The 24,314-nt window shown below is 34.6% G+C and overlaps 1 protein-coding gene across 3 annotated transcripts; it reads right to left on the bottom strand.

The window, feature by feature from the left end:
• Positions 1 to 3,055: 3,055 nt before the first annotated feature.
• LOC144373386 (transport and Golgi organization protein 1 homolog) lies at positions 3,056 to 23,779 on the bottom strand. 3 transcript variants are annotated; one of them, XM_078036471.1, is made up of 22 exons: positions 23,484 to 23,777; positions 22,258 to 22,389; positions 19,941 to 19,962; positions 18,931 to 19,019; positions 18,617 to 18,694; positions 18,419 to 18,529; positions 17,123 to 17,194; positions 16,839 to 16,943; positions 16,073 to 16,195; positions 15,870 to 15,975; positions 14,792 to 14,847; positions 14,613 to 14,703; positions 14,303 to 14,441; positions 9,457 to 9,558; positions 8,548 to 8,608; positions 8,397 to 8,432; positions 8,252 to 8,319; positions 8,032 to 8,132; positions 7,713 to 7,850; positions 6,669 to 6,745; positions 4,901 to 5,063; positions 3,056 to 3,883 (listed from the first exon to the last, which is right to left on the bottom strand). In XM_078036471.1, exons 1-22 carry the CDS (start codon positions 23,628 to 23,630, stop codon positions 3,600 to 3,602), a joined length of 2,301 nt encoding a protein of 766 aa, XP_077892597.1. In that variant the 5' UTR covers positions 23,631 to 23,777; the 3' UTR covers positions 3,056 to 3,599. The 3 variants fall into 3 exon arrangements, with proteins under 3 accessions (XP_077892597.1, XP_077892599.1, XP_077892598.1); XM_078036473.1 differs by lacking the exon at positions 4,901 to 5,063 and having other exon boundaries at positions 3,660 to 3,883; positions 23,484 to 23,778; XM_078036472.1 differs by lacking the exons at positions 3,056 to 3,883; positions 4,901 to 5,063 and adding an exon at positions 5,906 to 6,543 and having other exon boundaries at positions 23,484 to 23,779.
• Between the last annotated feature and the right edge of the window lie 535 nt (positions 23,780 to 24,314).

The following is a 24,314-nucleotide window of genomic DNA, read 5'->3' on the forward strand; positions in this document are numbered from 1 at the left end:
TTGAGTGGGTTTACGTCGTCTAAATCATGTCATCTAAAAATAATTGAGTCAGATGCTAATGAGATTCTGCAGGAACAACTGCTGTTTTTCTGACAACTGATTGTGAAACCTTAAAACCTGCATACCTTGTCTTTATAAAGTGATGAGTATGCAAAATTTGGAAAGATATTCTATTTTTTTAATATAGGTAGATACGACTGCCATTTATTTCCTATTTAGATATATTGACATTCATATGAAAATATGCAGGTTATTAGCCTATTATAATTTCACTATTTACATTACTTTTAACTTGATGAGACATAAATAAAACTGTCATAGTACACAAGGTGGATATTTGATACACAGAAAATAAAGATTTGTGAGGAGCTTTTTTGTGGGTTACATGTAGAACCCATGTATTTTAATATTCACTATTTTAAATGAACAATGCATGAAGGGAATGCAATACTTGGCCTATTTTTAAACTAGTGTAAACCCTAATCATACCATCAATTTGCTTTTTAAAACGAATAACAGTTATTTTAGCCCTTGCACTTCAAGAGATCTAGTCTTTAATTTTTCAGTTGTCTGTTAGGTCAGTTTTGTTTACTAGATGAATGTTAATAAAACTATATGAGCCTGAAAGAATTCTCAACCAAATTTAGTCTTTTCTTTCATCTGGATTGGGTTAATTTCACAAGTGCAAAAATAGTTCAGTATACAGTAGTTCTAGGAAATGAAGAATTTGCCTTAATAAAATGTTCACTCAACCGAAACTCTGAGTAGTCAAAATTTCCAGACTGTAAACTTCTCAAGAGAAGGGCCTCATCTTCTCCATGTCATGTAAACTTTCCAAGGTGCTTGGCAGCACTCTACTCTGTACCCTGTGGAGTGCTCAGTACCTTTTTGTTTGATGTTACTGATGTTTGATGTTGCTCCCTTAAAATCTACTATTAAAATGTAGCAAAACTGATACATTGTTCTTTCTGTTTTCTCATACTATAAAATATGTATATCAAAGTGATAATTTAAAAAAAACAAACTTTTTTTGGTTGTAGATGGACACAGTACCTTTATATTTATATGTGGTGCTGAGGATCAAACCCAGTGCCTCACGTGCAACCCCAGCCCCTCAAAGTGATAATTTATATGAAGAAATATTTAGCATCCTTCACATAAGAATGCTTTTTTTTAACCTCGATTTATTTATGTGGTGCTGAGGATTAAACCCAAGGCCTTGCCTGTGCTAGGCAAGTACTCTACCACTGAGCCACAACCCCAGCTGCCACCAAAGAATGGGGTTATATGGAAAAAAAAAGAGGATGCTTTATATGAATGTCTTTCATCAGCATTAAACAAACTTAAATTGAACATTGTCGTCAGCTTAGCTTTAATTCAGACCTGATTGACCAACCCCCCCCCCAAAAAAAGGTGATTTTATCTTGAAGCAGTTAACACAAAGCAATCTGTATCTCACAAATTAGTTGTTTAAATTTACTTTCTAGTGTGGGAGGGGATGAGTCACTGGACAATAATTACAACTATAGCAGTAATACTTTCAGGTTGAAACACTACTGCTTCACAAATGAAATGATTTTAGTAACTAAACTGAAACACAATTTGCTGGAGAGGACTTCTAAAACTTTTGAGATACAAAAGTATAATTGAATCAGGGGACAGTATTCTCTACACAACCTGTATATTGGCAGATACCTTGGGCTTTGCTACAGAAGTGGTACAATCAGATGGATGTAAGGAGAGGCAACTATAGGTGGGTTCAGAACTGCTCAGATAAACTACGTAGAATGCATTATAACTTACTAATAGAATAAATACAAAAAAGGCTTTAGAGGGAAAACTACTGTTGCTTTGAATAAAATAATAAATCTGCCTTTCCTTGAAAATCTATCTTCCTAGCTGACATCACCTTTATTTAAATGCTATTTTAAAATTAGAAGTTTTAGTAACTTCAGCATTGCCTTGTGTCCTGTAGAGGTTGAAAGATACATTCAAAATTGGTGTTTGTGACTTAAATTTTATTTTACATGGTTAAAAATGGCATAAGCTATTATATGGTTTTCCTCTTACACACACAGCTGCTGCTTCTAATATTAAATGGAGGTTATGTAGATTGAATTCTTCCTAAAGGACTCAAATTCTTTTTATTCTGAGTTATCTTCAGTAGTTTAGAGATTTTGTTTCACACTGAAGCTTTTGCCCCTATTTTGAGAATACTTAGGGGACATAAAAAGAACAATGATATGTTATGTTCTAGGTTTTAACAATCCTATTACTTTCTAGAATTTAAAAGAATGGAAGAATATGGTCTAGCAGTAAAAAAAAGTACTAGGCTTTTATAATTTTATTTAAATCTTAAACCTCTTAAAATGTACTGTTAAAATTGACGTAATTAATATTACAGTTCTGGAGAGCTAGTTCTTAGAAACATTGTTTTAAAGACAGTAGTTACAGATTCAGGATTTGCTTTAATTGATTTTTAAATAAAATATATTTGAGTATCTATCAAAAAAAGAATTTAATTCAGCCCATATTTGCTGATTATAGACATTATAAGTTTATGAGTTTCATTCATTCTTAGAGGATTATACTTTTCTAATTTTTTTTATCATATTCCTTGAAAATCAGTGGCAAGGTATGGGAAAGAGAAGAGTGTGTTGTGTACATTTTTAAAAAGAAATTTCCTTATTTTATAGACACAACATACCACCTTATATTTTACTGTTATAATGCAATAATGACAAAAGCAGTAGAACTTCAGGTCAAACAACTCTTGCTACTAATGTAAACTCATTCTCAGAAAACCATTCTCACATAGACAGTGGTTAGAAAAAAGTACAGGAATGTGCTACAAAAATAGAGCCACAAGACTTCTCACAAGTAAAAGAAATCCTCTATAGAAATCCACAGTTGACCAAGGTCCAGCCTCCTTAACAGTGAGCAACAGGGAATATGCTGCCAAGTCACCATCTTCAGTTCTGAGAGTGAGTTTACATGCTTCCCCAATGGCACAAAGTCTCATGACGATCCAATGAATCAACAGACACTTGGGAAATATTAATAAACAATTTTTTATGAACTATTACAACAAAGAACTTCAGCAAGAAGGAAAATGAAGTTTATGATCTTTGAGTAAACATTTTTAGCGTAACAGTCTCTGCGACCAGATATTGAAAGAGAAAAAAATCAAGCTTATAAAACACCATTTCTCTGTTTTCAACTGCAATACACTAAAAATAGGATAATGGAAATACATGTTCTTAAAGCATTTCCACAAGAAATGTCCATAATTATGACATTCTAAATCATTTAGCAATTGTATATGCTACATTAACTAAAACAAAGATATTCCTTATTGCACATTTTAAAATTGGAAGAATACTCTAGCTTAAGTGGGGATATTTAGGGGGAAAATATTTTGGCTCAAAATGTATACTGCGCCAAGGCAGCTTTATTCTAAAAACATAAATCTTTTAAAATAAACTTTTATATTTTGAAGCCAATAATCCTTTAACTCGATGAATAGTTCATAGTCCATTTTCTGACTAAGTGTCAGAGGTTAATTTTACAGGCCCTGTTTTAAGGCCTGTGAACATCCCTCACACCTGAGAATCAGGTGTAGGTGGAGCTTCATCTTTAAAGCCTGAAGGCATTAAGTCTTTTGCAGCAGGTGGTGGCCCATAGTCTTGGGGACCATGAGTTGGAGGTGGTAATGGGGCACCAGAAATGAAGTACTCTCTTGGGCCAAATGAGCCTAAAGGTCTAAATGGTGCTGGTGCAGGTTCTGGAAAAAAATCACGAGGGTCAAAAGGCAAATCCCGTTTTCCAGGTGAAACACCTGGTGCATATTCTCTGAAGCCTATTGGTGGATGAATACCAGGACCTGGAAAATAAAAAGGAAGTTATGTAAATACCCAGAAATTTCTGAACTAGGGTGATTTCAAGTATGTTGATATTATAGTCTTTAATTTCTCTCAAGCCTAGAACATCAACTGGTGAACATCCTGACTTGCCAGATGAGGCAAACTGAAATGGAACAAGTTTAGGTTATAGACTTTGGCCAACCAGCCATGAAGCAACATATTAAGGATTTAAATATGGCTCTACCTAGCTCCAGGCTTGTCGTTTTTCTTTTCCTACTATATAATTGCAGAATTATTTCTATCTCACAAGAGCTCCATTTATATTTGGAAGTACTATATTACCATGAAAAGATGATAGATTATGAAATAAGAACTTTACTACATCAAAGAAATTTTGATAAAAGGAAATCCCACTATTTATTACTCTATCCATTAAAAATTCATGAAGTATTTCAGCATGGACTTTACACATGCCATCAGAATCAAGGTGCAGGCCCTCCAGGAAAAGGCCTTCCACAGCCACCTAATTAAATCAGCAACATTTATTAGATCACTGTTAAATCCTCCTCTTTAACACTTCCCTCTGACTTTTCTCAAGGTAAGGAGGGTTTGACTTTTCCTTTTCTATATTCTATAACCTACTGCTTATGCTTCCATTATGGGTGATTACAAACTTTATGTTGTAGGATTTTCATATCTGTGACAAAATTTTAAGTTATGGCATGCATCTCATCCACCTTTCCATCTATTGCAGTGCACATCAACAGATTTTCAACAAACATCTGCAGAAGTAATATTTCTGGCTTTTCTGTATATAGCCCCTTATCCTTGTCTATGAGAGATAGCTATTGCCTATCTCAGTATAAGATTATGTAGTGTCCCATATGTGCCAGAAAACTGGAGGAAAAGTTAAAATGTACTCAGCTTTATCCTTTTATTGTTAAGACCTGAGATAGCAACCAACTGTTTTAGGAAGCAATAGAAGTGGAAGATGAATGTGATTTATAAGTCAATCACTACTATTCAGATCATCATACCAAAAGGTGGAGGAATTGGCTGAGGCCCAAAAGGCCCACCGAGCTGAAGTGGCAGTCCATACCGAATGGGAGGTGGTGGAGGCCATCCCATTGGGGGTCCCATGGGGGGGCCCATGAAGGGTACCCCTGAGAAAGGAGGGGGCCCTTTCATAGCCATATGAACCTGCAATTTAAGATTTGAAAGAAGTTAAAAGTTTTAAAATTCCTATGTATTAAGACAAAGTACCAACACCGATAAAAGCTAAAACCCCAAACAGGCACCTGTCCAGAGAACACCATCAGTGCAACAAAACTCTACCCACCCCTCCTGTGTATTCCCACTGACAGCTTACAGAAGTTGGAAGGATGCCACAAGAGGGACCAGTTTGTTACTGATTATATCTGCACAGGAAAGGGAAAGGCAAGAGGACTGGCAGAGGTTGTTAACAGAGGTGATTTCTGACCAGTATGTCATGTTGTATTCACTACAATCTATTTCAAAGGGACTCCCCCCCCTCCCCATCACTTCCCTTTCATCACAATAGCTCATTACTTCCATATTAAGAATGAACAGAATAAAATGAAAAATCCATTCTCTACCCATGTAATAATAGCTACTATTCAGAGTATCTTCGGTAAGTCTTTCATATATTATTCAACCTCTGAGATCTTTAAGTAACTGTCTTGTTTTAAATAAGAGGGAACAAAAGCAAATGGAATATCATAATTTGTTGAAGGCCACACTGCAAATTAAAGAAACTCAATCCCAGGTTTGCCTCCAAGCCATGCTTTTCCCACCTCTACTCCTCTCTAACAATGGGTCTTTGCTCTCTTTTAAATCTTCTACTACAAAGGGGTTTGGGGTCTTATCTAAGCTGCCCTTAGATTTCTCCAGAGATGTATATTCCTAGAATATATATACACTGGAACTTGAGAAGTATTTTCCATCACAGTGCTATATACACAAATTAGGAAGAAAAGGCTTTAATATTTACTTTCATTTAGTGTACACCATTTGAGATATTGATTTATCATTTCCTATGAGTAGTGGGTTTGAAACTAAACAATTAAAAATTTATTTTATTATAGAGCTGCAGAAGACCTACCAGATATAATAGCAACACAGTTACAAGAGAATACACTTATGTGAACAAATGAGACCATTGCTTGGGACTGGCTCAAGAGGTCATTTCAGATTATCATTGTTTCACTGAAACAGTATTTCACTTTCAGAAAATCTGATACCAATCTAATTCAAATCACTCAAAATAGGGTTTGCACAAATGGAGGAATTCTTAAATAACATTCTTCCAAACAAAAATAAAAATGATGAATTATATAATTTATAATGAATTTACTTTGCCTTAGAAGATTCAACACAAAACACCATATAAAGTTAGAGTGATAACTTTTTACATTCTGTAGTTCATTATAGTTGTACACACTTAAGCAACATTCCCAAGTTAAGGAGAAAAGTAAGCTCAATATTGCATGCAGTTTAAAGCAAACAAGATCAGTGTCATGCTCTGAATATCCTTCCCAGAAATGCACAGAATAAAACCCAATTCAGTTCTCAACCTCTAAGTACTTACTCCAACTGGATGCTCAGTCAAAGAAGTAATGGTGGAGACTGAGGGGGTCTCAGGTTCTTGGGGAACAGTTTGCTTTTTAAAAAACAAATGGGATAGTACAAATAGAACACAAAGAAGGATAAAGCAAAGAGAAAGTACTGTAGGAAAGCTACATGTTCCTGCATGACCACATGATTCACAGTAACTACAAAACTTACCTTGCCCTCATTCGTCACCTTAGCTGGAGAAGAACTTCTGGAGCTGCTGTTCATGTGAGCTGGACCACATCCTGGGTCTGTTAGAGATCAAAGAATGGATTCAGACTTAATCTAACATGAAAAGAATAAAAATCCTCCATCCACAATTACAGATTCTTTGAAATTACTTGGTCCTTTACCAGAGGCAACGGGTTTCCCAGATGCCTCAGAAGACCAGTACGAGGTAAAGGTCCATCCATTGACCCTTGGGAAAGAAACAGAGCCCTTGTATGTATTTTTCAGAAGAAATAAACCACTGGTGGACAGGTCAGGGTTCAACAATAACTGGAAAGCAACATTAAAAATGGGTTGCCCAGGGGTTGGGGTCATAGCTCAGTTGTAGAGTGTTTGCCTAGCATGTGTGAGGCACTGGGTTTGATTCTCAGCACACATTTAAAAAATAAATAAAGATATCATGTCCATCTACAATTAAAAATATTTTTTTAAAAAAATGGGTTGCCCAATACATAAATCACAATTTATGAAGAGACTTAAGTAAAATAAAGAACTGCCTTGGGTTGATAGAACAGCAGATTAATAAGTACTGGTCCTAAACTTTAAGCTATAGACTTGAAGTATGTGTAGGCTGTTTTTTCTTTAGTCTGTATAACCTGACTTCCAATCTTACCAAGACTACAGTCCTATTTAGAATTGGAAATAAGACTCAGTATTTCATGTTGGAAATATGTATGCTACATAAAGTTTAAGGCTACTTTTATAATATTTTGGAAAGGAACACCATAGAGATTTAATTTAAAGATAAAGGTTTACACTTCACAGTGTAAAATTTAAAAGAAAAAAAACAATATAGGGACCTCCAGGAAAAAAAAAAATGTTTTCTATTCTAGAACAGATTTTACAGAAAACATTCACAAAGATAACGTAAGAAATTATCTTCTATGTATTGTACAGGCCCAAATTCTATGTTTTTATTAGAATATTCAAAAGGGAAAAAAAAACAAAACCTTGAAGCAGTTTACTATAAAGCAACATGTGAATGCTCACCAAATCCGTTTCTGGGCATATCTTTTTGATTAAGAGTAGCAGAAGGAGGTCTTCCAGCTTGCTCTGCCGTCAGTGGAGGGGAACATTCTCCACCACTCACGGGGGCTGGACCAAAAGAGCCATTATGGTTCAGTGGACCTAAAGACAACAATGCCGTGTTACTACTTTAAGGTAGCCTTCTCCCTGACACCAACCCTCACCTCCTGCTTTAGCAAATCATTCAGATTATTTCATAACCATTACACACAGAAATAAAAAGTAATTTACATACATTCTGCACCAAGAAATAAAATAGCTCCTTTTACAAAGTGCCCCCTACCTCTCAGAGGAGGATTTTGTAAATTTGGTCTTCCCGGCATAGGTTTTACAATCATGGGTTCATCTTGCTGCATTGCCATCTTTTGGGTCATTTCCAATAGTCTTGAATATTGAGAAAGAATGGGCTGAATTATGAAACAGCAATCTATTCCTTCATAGATAATATCTAGCATAACCTTAAAACACTATAAAACATATAGTAAGATACCAAAATCACATACTTCTGTCTCAAATTAGCAGCTTCCCTTTTCTCTTCAGCTATAGCTCTTTCTGCAGAACGAGCTTTGAGCTATTAAAGAGAAAATATTCAAATTCAGTTGCTGTAGGCTATGCACAAAATGAAGAAAAGGGGGAAAAAAATCTTACCCAATTATCATGAGCTTTCTTCTCCTGCACAGCAATCTGAAAAAGACAACACATTAAAAAAATATGTTTTTAGGGACTCATTATAATAGCCTATAATTGTCTGTATTAGATACAAAGAATTCTGCAACTACAGGACAGTATTAATTACTACCTGGTTTTTAAATGAGCGCTCGGTTTTCTGTAGTTCTTCTTCCAGTTCTTCAATTCTCCACCTAAGAATTACAACAATTGAATAACATTTGAAACATTCTGACCATTTTCCCTTTATTCCATCAGCTATACTTTTAAAGACTTTATCATACATAAGAAAAACATTTCTATAGTTATATGAATCCAGTGTGATCAAAACTAATACTACAGACCAGGTGCAATGCCACATGCCAGTAATCCCAATGATTGGGAAGCTGAGGCAGGAGGATCACAAGTTCGAGGTCAGTCTCAGCAATTAAGTGGGAACCTATGCAACTGAGACCCTGTCTCAAGGGAAAAAAAAGGTCTAAGGATGTAGCTTAGTAGTAAAGCACCAAAAATAAATAAATAAATAAAATAAAAACCTAATACTAATAACTTCTTTATCATTTAATTGCTAAAGATTCTGAATGATAAATTATAATTTCTGTAACGGTTCATCAGTGTGTTCTCAAGTAATTCTGCTAGAAATATCTTCCTCCTTAAAACATTTTTTATTTTTTTCAAATTATATCCATAGAAGATTTCCAAGGTCTATCAAATGCCACACTTTTGTGGGTCTTGATACATCACACAGCAAACTGATTTCTTAAAGAATTACTACAACAATCAAAACCCCCAGAATTGTTTGCATTGACCAAGTTCCCTATGGTCTTTCCCATTGGGTGTAAGTAAATTTTTTGTTAACATTTTTCATTTGTAAAGTTGAAATTTATTTTTTCTCCTGTGTGAATTGAATGTATTCATATCCTCTCGTTATTTATACTTCCATGCTATTTTCTTCTATCTACATAATGTAAAAAAAGATTAAAAAAGAAAGCTAACACTAGATCATTAGACATTGACACCCTCCTTTAGAAACTGAACTCACTTGTAATTTTTAACTTCCTGTACAGCGGAAACCACCGTTTCATCTGCAGCTGACAGCCGCTGCTCTTTTTCTAGTCTCTCATATTCTTCGTGGCTTAGTTTCCTAAAATAAAGCCAGTTATCAAATCAAAAGTTTCTCTTTGTAAATATCACTTCCCACAATTCTATAAAATGCTTAGGCACATAAAATAGAAATTCAAACCTGCAATTTCGTAAATCAAACTCTGGCAAATCACTTACATTTTCTAACTTCTCCTCTTAATTCTCTACTTACCAGTAAATAAAATAAATGTGAAAACAACATGTGCCCCAAGGGCAAGTATCCTGTGTGTAAGATAATAAAAACTCACTTTACTTTACTTCAATGTGGAAGATCAGGACTGATCAACCTAACATAATTAAACATATTAGGATAAAGCAGGGGATAATTCTTTTCTTGTTTCTGCCATGGGTAGGACACTAAGTATATCTTTGTCATGGAGGAACTCTTTTCTCAATCCAAGACTGGTACCATAATAAAGATATAGTCAGTCAAAGAAATAATCTTCTAGAATATGTCTTTTTAGCTATGCAATTAACGACAGAACATTTTTCACACTTTAGATATCTATTTCAAAAGAATTGCAATTAAGCAAAAAGACAAATCTGAGTTTTGATAATGTCTGAAAAAAAGCCAAACTGACCCACGATCAGAGTATTATCTACTGACAAGTTTTAACTCTGATCATGAAACTCAAGATGTTCATCTACTGAGACAAAGGTAGCCACATTTAATGATTCAAAAAATACTATTTTCTGCTATCCTTGTATTACTTTAGCCATAGTTCTAATTCAAAAGATAATTAAATTGAAACTTAATTTTCCATAAATCAGAAGAACTATAGTAAAAAAGGATTATTGATACCAAATAGAAAAAGGGGATTATATATTCTTATATAGCTTCTCATTTAATTCTTCAGCAAGTATTTTATGAGTGGCTATAATATACTAGTTACCTTGTAAGATGCTAAAGAATAAAAGAGCTCACTGTTTCAGGTATAAATGACACCTAAAGGAATATAATAATTTTCCCCACTGGCTTAAGAAGAAATATGGAGAAAACTGAATCTTGAAGGACAGAGAGAATTTTGTTTCCAATTATCAAAGAGTTAGTCTGAGAGTACTAAGAACAATCAAAACATCTTTATAAGAATATAAAATTGTGTTTGAAAGGATCCAAGCTAAAAAGGCAGTGAAGATATATGTATGTGGCCAAGATCCATTAGAAAAAGGAATCTCAGAATTACAAGTAAGGCTGGCACTTTAAGGTACTTTTCTCCTAGGTTTACCCACATATTGAAGATAACACAGAGATATAATGAGTCTGAACTAAGCCTTCATCAAATTCCTGGGCTTAGGGGAAAAAACAAGTGTTTGGGGCTACAAATAAAGGGACCCTTAATAAAATCCCTAGCCTTTGAGTTTAGATTAGAAAGTACTGCACACTTAAGTGATGAACAGGCAAAAAATCCAAAAGGAATAATACTGAAACATTGAAAAGACAAGTCATTTTTGAATTATCTTAATTGCTGACTAAGTTTAAAGTGACAGACAATCTTACTCAAGTAACCTCAACACTTTTCTATAAGAAGATAACTTCATCTTAGTCCTCAAATTTCATCTATAATTATCACAACAATGTTAGCCAATCAAAACTGATCAGGCACTCCATAAGACAAAATTCTGTGAGAAAAAAATCCCACAGAAAAGGAAACCACCTAATGGGGTTATCCGCACATGTTTTAAAATCACTGTGCTTTATATACTCAAAAAAGTAAAGTCAAGATTATGAATTTCAGGTTTGGGAATATAGTTTAGTTGTTAGAGTGCTGCCTTGCATGCACAAGGCTCTGAGTTCAAACCCCAGCACCACAAAAGAGGAAAAAAAAAGATTATGAATTTTGTCAAAGGATTAGAAACTATAAAACCAAGAAATAGTTGAGTGTGGTGACCTACCTACAATCGAAGATACTCAGGAGGCAGAGGCAGAATGATGAGATTAAAGATAGCTTGGAAAGCAGTAAGACACTAGTCCCTTATGAGAAAGAGCAAGGAGTCTGGGGAGGTAGCTCAATAGTAGAGCACATGGCTCAAGGTCCTGGGTTTGAGCTGTAGTACTGAAATAGGACTGGGGTTGTGGCTCAGTGGTGAAGCACGTGCCCCACATGTGTGGGGCACTGGGATCAGTCCTCAACACCACATAAAATAAATAAAATATTGTGTCGGGCTGGGGATGTGGCTCAAGCAATAGTGCGCTCGCCTGGCATGTATGCAGCCCGGGTTCAATCCTCAGGACCACATACAAACAAAGATGTTGTGTCCGCTAAAAACTAAAAAATAAATATTAAAATTCTCTCTTTCTCTCTCTCTTAAAAAAATTCTATAAAAAATAAAATAAAATATTATGTCCATCTACAACTAAAATAATATTTTAAACCCTGAACTTTTTAAAATCCTAAACTCAATGAATGATTTTAGCAGCAGATTTGGGAAGTAAAATAAATCCTAGCGCTTTTAAGACAGGTCAGAAGAAAATATCCAGAAGAAGTAAATCCAGAATGTAGGAGGCAGGGGAAATCAAATTCTAATATGCATTATTATAATCGAGAGAATGAGGTAAAATCAACATTTAAAAAAAGACTCAAGAAATATTTAATGGTCCCAAACAACATAACTGCAAGAGGAAAAAGTGGGTGGGGTGGGGAAAACTACACCTAGGCACTTCCCAATAAAACTGTTAAAAAACCAGAGAAATGACTACAGGAACTAGGGGAGGGATAAGACCAAACAACAATGATAATGGACTCCTTAAAGAAAAAATTTAGAACAGATGGTAATTAATTGGATATTTTTAAATTGCTAAAACTAAGTAACAGTCAAAATTCAGTAGCCAAAAGAGAGATCCTTTAAAAATGGAAACTGGTTTTAACTCTAATCATGAAGTTCATGTCAACCTAATACAGATTATAAAGGTAGCAATATTTAGTGGATAAAATACTATTCTGTTTATCCTTGTACTACTTTGATACACTAATCAAATCTATCATTAAAGGACAATGTTCAAATAGAATGAAAATAATTTCAAATATGAAACCAACAGTGTAGAATGCAGAACTACAGAAACTTTAAATATGTGTATAAATTGAATGAATGTCTTATGGAGTTCACGGAATATGAAGTACTAACATACAATGCCACAACAGTTATCTGATTCGGGAGCTACTTAAAGCCCATAAAAAAAAATAATAAACCTATTAATCTATGTCAGGTTTTTATTAAATCCAGAATATATACCATGGCCTTTAAATTATGAGAAGATGAATAAAATTATAATTATAATTATATAATTACAATTATATAATTATAATTCCATTATAATTTATGATTACATCAAGCTTATACAGGGGATGAGGAAAATAATTAAAAATATTTAAACTATTAAAAAGATACAAGGAAGAAAAAAAGAACAGGTCATCAAATAGAAAGCAAATTCTTCATAAACCACAGGCACATATTGACATGGACAGACATATTTTAGAAAGTCCACTCAAGCAGCTATAGAGAAAATTACTAAGAATTTGAAATAAATTATATAAAAATATAAATAATGGAGAATGAAGACAGATGACCTAGGTTAGAAACAGAAAAGATGACACAGGCATGAACTAACATAGTACCTGGGGATGAGTAAAAAGAGTACAAACCACAGATGATGACTGAATGAATTTTGGAGGAGTTGAGAAAAATAGTGCTATAATTTAACTGCATTACAAAGAAAATTAATTGCCATTTAGGTCATTCATATTACTAGTAGGGACAGAGAAAACAAGTGTTCTCTTAAATAAAAAGTGATAAAATGAGAAATGTTTCTTTGAAACAGGCCAGGCATTTAGAACTGGCCTGAACAAAAATTTGAGATTCTAAAAAGGTCGCTTGGAGATCACAGAATTTTAGAAAAGTTAATGGAAAGGTTTCAATATTTAATGCATTAATTAGGCAACAGAAGTCAAAATACCTAAAAATAGTTAGGTCTATAAGAAGGTCTGTCTTTGCTTTAACAAGATATATATATATATGCCGAAGAGTAAAATCAGGTGCAAACAAACAAAATCTGACACAAAAAACCTATTTTTAGAGAATTCAAGTATTTTTGTGGATTAAAAACTTCAAATGAACTTTCAAAAAATAACTAGCTCCACACTGAGAAGATTAATATATAAATATATACTACAAACAAGTACTTCTGTAATCATAACTCCTAAGGTCCTTGCCACAGTTCAATTTTTAGTGTGAACATCTGAGATATTCAAGTCCAAAACTTGTACCATCAATAAGTAAATATTATTCCTTTTTGAAGTTTTTATTCTACTAAAACATGTCATTCCAAATCACTCAGTATTTTTAAAGGTCCAGAGTTAGAGATAAAAGTTCAAAACATTAGAATTACATAACTGATCACAATGAAAGGTAATTAAAATAAATAGTGGGATCATAGAAAGGGCCTAGATCTTTTGAGAGGTATTTCCACATCAGTGACTGTTAATACCAGTTTACCACTTCCTGCCTTCATATGAATTTGACAATTGATTACGATGTCCTCACAGCCTTAGTTTATGGTTCCAACTACCTCAGGACTCTTAAGACTGATGATGGAAAGAAAAATGCAACTTATAGGAAACAAAACACAAAGGAAAAAAGACAAATCTCTACTTATTACAACTAGAAAAAATTGTAAATAATCTTAAGAAAAGATAAAATTATCTGTTAGTTCACACAGTGATAACAATAACAAACAATGAAAATCTTACTTTTGGAGTGCCATCTCATTTTGCTGGTAGAGTTCATTTAAAATCTCCACTTTCTGCCTAAGAGTTTTGCATTCCTCTTCCAGTTCAGCTTTAGAAGACCGTAGTGAATTGCAGTCACTTTCTAATTTCTTTATTTGGTCTGTAAAGGATAAAACAGCTTATCTCTATATGTGTACAAGGACTTAAGAACTTGTTTGAGGGAGTAGTGCCAAGAAAAGTAAGAAGCATGAAAGCAAGAAGCCATTCTTTATCTTTCCAATAAAATTTTAAGTCTTTTCAACATGGCAATTTCTTCTCAAGAAGAACCCACCTTCTAGATTACATATTGTGGACATCAAGGCCCTTTGCTTAAGTTGTAAAAGTTTTAGATCCTCTTCAACTACTGATATTGTAGTTTGTGTCTAAAAATTGCAGAAAAGAGAGGTATTCTTAAAAGTGAGGCACAGGAAGAATTCACAGGCACTATGGGACTCTTACAAAGAACTATACCCGAGAGACATCCATCATCTGCTTAATTTGATCTTTGATCTTCTCGTTCCGATCACCTAAAAAACAAAAGACTTTTAGCTTTTCCTTTCCTTACTTTTAACTCTATATTCTCCTAACTTCCCCAAACTAAAAAATGATTGTGTTCAAACACCGGAAGAAAAAAAAATCAATTAAATAATTAAACTGATTAGACTAATGACTTTTAAGAGAATTGCAAGCTTAGATTTAAAAAAAAAAAAAGAAAGAGGTGAATTTCAGACTGGGGTTGTGGCTCAGTGGTAGAGTGCTCACCTAGCATGTGTGAGGCACTGAGTTTGATCCTCAGCATAAAAATAAATAAAAGTACTGTGTCTGTTTTTTTAAAAAAAAGGTGAATTTCTAGTTTGCACAACTAAAATGTTATCTATGTTATTCTTTTAAGATAAAAGCTTTTCTTCTCTCTCAGATCTATCTTCACCTGGGCAAGTAAGTGTCTTGTTTAGAAAGATTCAATCCTCTATTTTCTCCCTGAATCTACTACCAGGTGTGGTTTGAAATACTTGCTATGTAAGCAATATCCAAGTTGGGAGAAAACATCTGGAAATATTTTCCTCATCAGTAAACACTGTTACACTCCCTCTCTAGCTTTCTGATAGTCTCTAGCCTCTGTTCTCACAGCCTTAGTTTATGGTTCCAACTACCTCCGGACTCTTAAGACTGACTGTGGACTTAAAACCACAGAGCCATAGAGATGATGAGTATCAAAATCAAGTATCATCTGCATAAGTTAAGAAATAAATTTCTCTTACTGTACAATGTTCAATACTTAGAGGTATAGGATGTGACTATTGTAGCTGCAGTGTACTTACTAGTTTTCAATGGGATAGAAAAAGTCAAGTGTTCTTCACATGCCTATTGCTACATTATACCCCAGCAACCCACCTCTGACAATGCAACAGACATATCTATAGATCCAGTGATATGTGTCTACAACCCTGAAGCTTAAGAAGAAATTCAGCCAGCTGAAAAGTGGCATCTGTATACTTAATTAAAGACAGGAAAGCAAAAAAGGATTCAACCTCCCTGAGACTGATCTTACCTGCTAACTCTCCATTGGTTAATTCATCTGACTCATCTCGACTTTGATCCTCAGATTCAGATTCACATTGTAACCGATTCAACTGTGTGATGTAATTAGTTAGAGCCTAGAAAAGAAGCAAAAGGTTGGAAGACTCTCAATTTTAATTCAAAGATTTCAGGAGAATTCATGAGATGAAACATGTATTTGGAGTATAAACTTACATTAATAGTGTCATCTTTAAGACTAAGCGTTACTTGTAAATCTTTCTGTGACTTCTCAAATGATTTCATTTGTTCACTGAGCTCAGCGTGTGATGTACTCCAGTCTTTCACTTCCTGCTGCAACTGAAAAGTCAAAACACATGAATTCCTATGGGTTAGGGAGGGGTTTCTGCACTGGATACATCAGAACTACAAGACTTAGACAAAGAAATACAGAGCCATACTCCTCGGTGGCCTCCCTCAATCGAGGAGGTTGAGACCTTGGTTAAGGAAGAGGGCAGAGTGGCCTCAACTCTCACAGCTGCAGTAAGAACATCAGAGCTATCAGGAAGTTGACCCTGTTTATTGCATTCCCCAGAAAATTGCTGCCAATTCAAATAATTTACCTCCAGCAGGAATGGCTGGGCACATATGACTGTCTCCTAAATTTAGATTCCTTATCATGTAATCTTCCCTTGGCCGGTGAATCAGTAACTACTCAAAAGAGGATCATAAAATACTTAATTTTCTGGTTTAAAAAGTTTCTTTGAGGCTATGCAAGTTAATAACTGATTGACATTTGATAAGAAAAGCAATAATCCAAAAATCCAAAACAGATGGAGACCATATATATGCACTCAATTTGGGGAGCATTGTTTAAACTTTGCATATCTAGAAAAGGTCCTACATGAATATTCCTTACCTCAGAAACAGATCCAAAAAAGATACAAGATAATGATATTCACTTCTCTAGTTTACATTATGTATGACATCAAATTTTATTTACCTGCTCTTTCTTCTTCTTAAGCATGGTATTTTCTTTCTGAAGCTGACAGCATTCCAACTTCACCTTCTCTTCACGAAGCTTAGCTTCATTAAGGACAATGTAAAGCTAATGCAAAACACTACAGTTATTGAATTAATTCCAAAGAAAAAACAAAGTTATACTTTCCCAAACCACACATCATACAGTTCTCATTTTTTGCACATTTTAGCAAACCTCAAATTTTTGGTCTGCAACAAAACTAAGATATAGTATTAATATCCGTTAGCAAGAGTTGGCAGCTTTACCTCTGAAAGTTCAGAAGTATTCACTGAAATGACATCTTTAAGCTTCTCTATAGTTTTCTTATTTTCCATTATCTGCCAGGTGAAAACAGAACACAAAATATGCATTAGGATTTCAGTAGAAATACTGATATATATATGTGTGTGTGTGTGTACACACACATATATATACTAAAAAGATAAACACAACAAAATTTTTGTCAAGCCATCCCATTACATTTCAGGTAAATGCAGGGGATCCAGCTTTGGACTAAGCAAAAAATCAAGAACTGAAAGAGATGAGGGAAAATGAAGTCATAAATATTTCATGGCATCCACAACCTTACTGTTTATGAGATAACCAGAAAAAAAAGGTCAAAGTATAGAAAATCATAATGCAATAAGTAAATAAAATGTTTTAAAGCACAGAAAATTAACTAATTAATTACTGTTTCAAGTAAACCAGTTCAAATTAGTAATTTTTTTCTAGTGATAGAGAAAAAAATTTCCCAAGATCATTTTTAAAATTTTCTTATCTGAAGTAAAAAATGATAAAATTTAAGGAAGAATAGACTAATCTCACATACAGAAGAAATCCAAAAAATTTATAAATATACCCGCTCCTTAAGGAAGTGGATACAACTCTGCAATCTTTGTTTGCAATGCCTGGGATTGAATCCTGGGCCTCATGTATGCTAGGCAAGTGCTCTCCCATGAGCTGCATCCTGAGCTTGTAACTCTTCATACTTTAACTGTGGGCTGTGCATGGTAACTTCCGAAGAATACAATATGAAAAGGATTGGAAAGAATTTTTACAGTGGAGAAATCTGATAAATACTACCTCAGCTAGGTGATCAAGCTTACTTGGGGGTAGGATATTTTAGAACACACTCTCTACTATGTTTTGCAACTTTTATGTAATTATAGAAACTTATAGAAATTGAAAATGAAACATGAATTGAAAATGAAATAAATTTTTTTTAAGTACAGAAAATTGATTAATTCATTACTCTTTCAAGTAAAAAGTAAAGAAATACTGTTCAACTGGACAATAGTTTTTTAGTTGTTCTGCATGTTTCCAAGGGCAGAGCAAAGCAATATGAAAATTATCCAAGGTTGAGAATAAAAATATTTCCTAGGCCCATAAAAATAATTTGTTGTATCAGTACTTAAAAGTTCCACAAAATGGGCAGAAGTGGGTTCAACTTCCTTGGCTCCTAATCTTACTTTAGTTAACAGCTAGACTAAGTTTAACTTAACCAATTTTACAAAATATTCCAAAAGCCAAATTGCAGTAACACTTAGCAGCAAAACTCTTACCAAGTCCTGATTCTTAGCTTTCTGTTCTTTCTCAGATTCTAACATAACATGAAGACTTTTAGCTCTCTCATCCAGAAGTTCATTAGCTTTTTCAAGAAGCTTCATTTTATCCTGGAAAAAATAGGTGTCAAGATTACTCACTCATTACATTTACTTTTGAGTTTAGAATGTAATTCCCCCCAAAAAAGGGATTTTTACCTTGTATTTAGTTGTTTCATCAGAAAGAATCATTTTTTGTTTCATGGTTTCTTGAACCTGTTTCTTTGATTCCTTCACCTATGCAAATAAAGCATTCAGAATTAAGATACACAAATTATAGTGCTACTATACAAGTTACTTCCAGACAAGTGACCCTTTCCAGAAGAAAGCAGTACTTAATACATGACTGCTTAGAATTTGGATGATTTGTAGGAAATAATGAAAAAAATTTTAAAATACAATTTTTAAATTAAAACAGGTAGAAATGATTCAAGCTAGAACCAAGGGAGAAAGAAACAAAAAAATAATTATACCTTCTGTTCATAATTTGACAATTTCTGCATTAGTTCTTCATTTTCTTTTATGAAATTGTTCACCTTTTTGGAAATTTGCTGTTCATTGACTAAAAGGGGGAAATATACAAGATTATTACAATCACTAAATGAAATTCAATTATTCAATCTACTAAAAGCAAAGACATGTTATATGGTACTATGAGGAACTACTTCTTAGCATAGCTATTATGCTTTTAAAAAGCAATCTATGCTTATTAGCAATAAGAGTATAAAAATTATTAAAATTTAAGAAAAATATAAGAACAATGATATTTTGCTGGGCGCAATGGTACACACCTGTAATCCCAGTGGCTCAGGAGGCTGAGCTAGAAGGATCCCAAGTTCAAAGCCAGCCTCAGCAAGAGCGAGACACTAAGCAACTAAGTGAGACTTGGTCTCTAAATATAGGAGGTTGGGCATGTGGCTCAGTAGCGTGCCCCAAAGTTCAATCCCAGGTACCCCTCCCATCCAAAATGATATTTCAATTTAAGCTTATTTCACAGATGGGAAATACAGTAAATTGTTGTAGCTTGATATTCCTCCCTTCTCAAAACACTTTCTTTTCAGAAAATGGAATCATTTAATTCTTTGCAAAGAAAAACAGAAATGAAAACATACTGATTCACATTACCATTCTTTAAATTATCTACTCAATTACTTAATGCATGATTAAATCATTAGCATAGAAATACTCTTCAAATGTAATACATCTGCATTATATCAATATTCAAAGTTAATCTGCCCCAAATTAAAACTTATCATCTCCCTATCCACAATTTGTTCCTCCTCTTTATCTCCTATCTCAAGAGTTGGAACCATCATCATCTACTCTATTATCCATGCTAGCAACCTAGGAACAGTAAAATTTTCAGGAGGTAAAAAAGATAATAGACATTAAAAGTCACTGTATCTACTTCTAACATACATAAAACACACATCAAACACCAATACAAAGGGTTATTACAAGTTTAAGAGACCTAAAAATTTACCTTGATATACTCTATCTTTTACCTAGAAGAGAGAAAAAAGATTAAATTTGATATCAAACATCTGCTCAATAGAAACAGCATTCCTAAAACAACAATCAGAATCATAACCAAGTGAGAATTTAATAACATTCTGGTTCAGGATAATAATTTATAGGATTAAAAATAAGTAAAGGTTAACAAGCCTTTTAAATTTAATTGGTAGTGATATTTCATAAATAGCCTCTGACATAAAAACACTAAGATATGCACCTTATTTCACAGTAAATATGTGTGTGTATGTGTGTGTGTGTGTGTGCGTGTGTGTGTGTGTGTACTCAAAATCATTTACTTGACAATTCTAAATAACCAGGATAAAGTCTAGAAACAATGACTATTCAAAAGGAATCTGAGGAAACAATATTAAAGGCATGATCTTTGTACTAAGATATGCCACTTTCACTCACCAGAAAACATCTTAGAACTCCAATTTAAATTTGGCTATTGGCTGAATTTAGAAACTAAGAGACTACATCATCTTATTTCTGCAAACCACTAAATGTATAGCAAGAATTCTGAAAGGGAAGACTGCTAGAAGAAAATGCACAAGCAACAAGAGAAATGACAATTAACATATTCTGGAAAGGACAAAAACAATCATTTCCAAAAGACAGCAATAAACTACCTGATAATAAAACGTAAGCAGAAATTTTTTTAAAACATCACTAAATTTCTTTATAACTTAGCATATTACTTGTCCTTTCAAATGTTATAAATGGTGATGGGATACTCAGATGTGTCCATGGATCATCCATGGGATCTTCGTAATAGGAAATTGCATTCAGAAAACTCCAACACAGAAAGAAATGAACATTTCTTTAATGTCATAGCCTTGCTAACCTTTTACTCAAAATGACAACAGAGGAAAATGGGAAGTAGCATAAAAGCAGTCATCTAAGGTAAGGACTAAAGTTCCAAAGTCAAATGCTGAAACTGAGGAGCAACAAGCTAGGAACCAGATCCCACATAACCTAGTGAAAAGAGAAACAGGTACCAGGGTTTTTGAAATGAAAGAAACAAGAGAGAGAAATATAAAATGTTGTCATGTTTTTCCCTTCTCTTTATCCTTCTATTTCCTTTTTCCTTTTAGCTGAGAAAAAGTTCAATGAGATTAGAAAATTCCTCACAGGAATCCAGGCAAACGATTCTTCTATTTAAGAAGGGAATACTTTCTAGGAGATTTTACACTCAATTGTACAAGGAGAGGAAACTTATCTTAACAATGATATGTCTGATATAATTAAGAAATCAGAAAAAGAACAATCAGATTTGAAAAGATTTGTATCCAATGCTTTTGACCTCTTTAACTGTTAGGCTTTTCATATGCAAAGTCCATTTACCTAAAATAATTTTCTTCCAATTATGTTAAATAACTATGAAACAGAATGACCTACAGTACAAACATAAGTATGTATAAGCACATATATATATATATATATATATATATATATATATATATATATATATATACACACACACACACACACACACACTTATACATATATGTACACATATACACAGAGATAGACTAATTCTGCTCAGGAAAAAAAAAGACTTAATGAACAAAACATTTAATGGATTTTTGGACAACACATAATCTATACTTCCAAATAAAAAGGTATTTTCTGAACATATGATCAAATCATAAAATCTGGGAAAAATTTATATAAAAGACTGGAAAAATTATCTCATCTCCTTTTTCTCATTTTACTGTATTTCTTTGCAGCATTTCCCCCTGTTTATATGTGTTTATATTAACATACAGTTCATCAACATTTAAATCTTAGTTTCTGCTTTTTTTCCCCACTTCACATTTAATTGTGAGCATTTTCTGTACCTCAAAGCTTTGAAATAAATACATCTGCCTACTATTCCATTAATTGAACATACAATAACCCCTAAATGAATTATGTTGTGCTAAGTCTTCAATCTAATACACTGTTCCATTGAAAAACATTACCAAAATCTTCAAAGCATAGTTATTTCTTTAAGATAGATTACTAGACATATATGCTACATAAAAGGATATTTATCTAACCTATCCCATCTTTTATCCCACTTTTAAGACTTCTGATACATATGAAACTACTGGTCAGGATGGCTGTAAGAATTACCAGTTCTACCAACTGCACCCACACTAAATTATTTTATAAGGTTAGTTTGACTTAAACCACTAATCACTTTTAGCAACTGAAAAAGAAAATAAAAAGGGGGGGGCAGTGACTATATAAAATAATCCTTGTGCTTATGTGCTGAGGTATAAGTAAGTTAATTTACTCACAAAAAGAACAGTTCTCCAAAAGAAAATGACAAAGGATACAATCCCAAAGAAAACAGTGAAAACTACAGGCTTCCATGGTAGTCCATAAAAATCAGGCCCAGGTTGAGTATCATCAGGCAATGTAGTAAACAGCTGAAACAGACAAATTAGAAGAAATGGGAAACCTTAAATTTATAACAAAACAGTCACAAAGAATCATGGCAATTCTAAACCAACCTCCTCATCAGAAATCAACCTCCTCAATATTTTCCAATAGCTTCTTCAAGAGAGAGGATACTGGCAGTCTCACATTTTTTGTTGGCTTGCAGTGTTTTCAAGTATAATGAATCTAAATACTTTTTTAAAAAATATTTATTTATGTATCTTTAGTTTTAGGGTGGACACATTGTTTTGTTTTTATATGGTGCAGAGGATCCAACCCAGTGCCTCATGTATGCTAGGCAAGCGCTCTACCACTGAACCACAACCCCAGCCCGAATCTAAATACTTTAAATTGAGCATACATTTCCAGTTTGTAACAGGCCCTATATCATCACATTGTCTAACACCTGGCTAGAATCCCTCTGGATCATTCTTTTCTCTTAGATAACCTGGTTTTTATAATTTAAAAAATTCATTTAAGACAAAAACTTAAATATATGAAAGAACTAATTAATTTTATGGCAACAAATAAAAACAATGATGATATAAGATTTTAAATCTTACTTCCATTCCACTCTTATATAAACAGATAAGTGACATGTAATTTCAGACAACTCTTGAAAACTGGCTTAAACTTCTCTGAATTTAACATCCTTCTATAAAATTCAAAGCCTAATTTTAAATGGTTGCTCAAAGGCAGTGCAGTAAACACCTGCCTACTCTTCCCTGTTTTCACCGCCCTCTACAGGTAATAGGAGATAACTGTCATTTGGGCCCAATTCCCCAGCAGTCTCCGTAGGGAAAACACCTGTAGTAACCTTAGCTGTTTGGATTGTTGGCTGCATTTCGGAACATACCATGAGGTTGTCACCTCTATTCCGTCAAAAAAAAAAAAAAAAGTGCAAGTGGGGAAAGCTCAAGTACACTCTCACCGGCCTCGCTTAACAATACACTCAAGTCCTGCCTGCCTTGGGCCCGACACACTCCATTTCTCCGTCGCCACTACAGTCAGTGCACCCACTCCACCAGAACTCAGCCACCCGCCTGCCAGAGCTGGGGTCCCTCCCTGGGAATGGGACCGTCACCTCCAGTAGCTTGGCAATGAGGGCTGCGTAGAGCACCGACAGGGGTCCCAGGAGCTCCGGGTCCCCCGGGAAAGCAGTGACAGAAGGCACAGTGGCAGGTACTGAGTCCATGGTGTAGGGACAGCTGAGCGGAAGCAACGCTTCCATGCAGAACAGCACAGGACCCTCTTTCACCGTTTCCTACTTCGGTAGGACCCAGCGCAGGGGGCGGGTACTGGGAGTGAACTTTGCCTTCCTCCACCGCAGGCGCTTTCCGCCCAACGCAAGTAAAACGCGTCATCAGAGGAAGCCCCTGGGCCGACAGCAGTGAGAGGACAGAGGATGCAGAGGGGCGGGCAGGGAGCGGAAAGAACCAACTGCGGAGCCCAGCGGGGGACAGCGCAAGGAGAGCCCAGCAGAAGAGTCCAAATGAAAGGACTCCAGAAGGAAAGAGGCTCACCTGTCCCCAGAACTGGGAGAGGACCAGCGATTTAGAAGGCCCTGGAGGAAGCCAGGGAACTAGCAAAAGGGGATTATAGGCAGAGACTAGGAAAAAGGAGAAAGTCAGGCCTCCCAGCTCCTCCCAGAGCAAAACCCTTTTGTCAACGTGTTGAGACACCAGGTACCTACCTGCCCCAAAAGTGCAGACAGAAGAGGAGAAGCTTCTCCTGCTCCCTTCTAAAGGACTACTGCTTGGACTGGGCTTTCCTTCCCTGCTCAATCCAGTCCTGTTACTTTCTCCAATTGTGGATGACACTCTTTTTAAAAAGCCTTACCCTAAGGAATCATGTCATTATCACCCCACTCCGGTGGCTTCATTTCTGGATGCCACATTTTAAGGTTGCATGACTT

The sequence above is a fragment of the Ictidomys tridecemlineatus genome, unplaced genomic scaffold (assembly GCF_052094955.1).
Source record: "Ictidomys tridecemlineatus isolate mIctTri1 unplaced genomic scaffold, mIctTri1.hap1 Scaffold_38, whole genome shotgun sequence".
Classification (NCBI taxonomy): Eukaryota; Metazoa; Chordata; class Mammalia; order Rodentia; family Sciuridae; genus Ictidomys; species Ictidomys tridecemlineatus.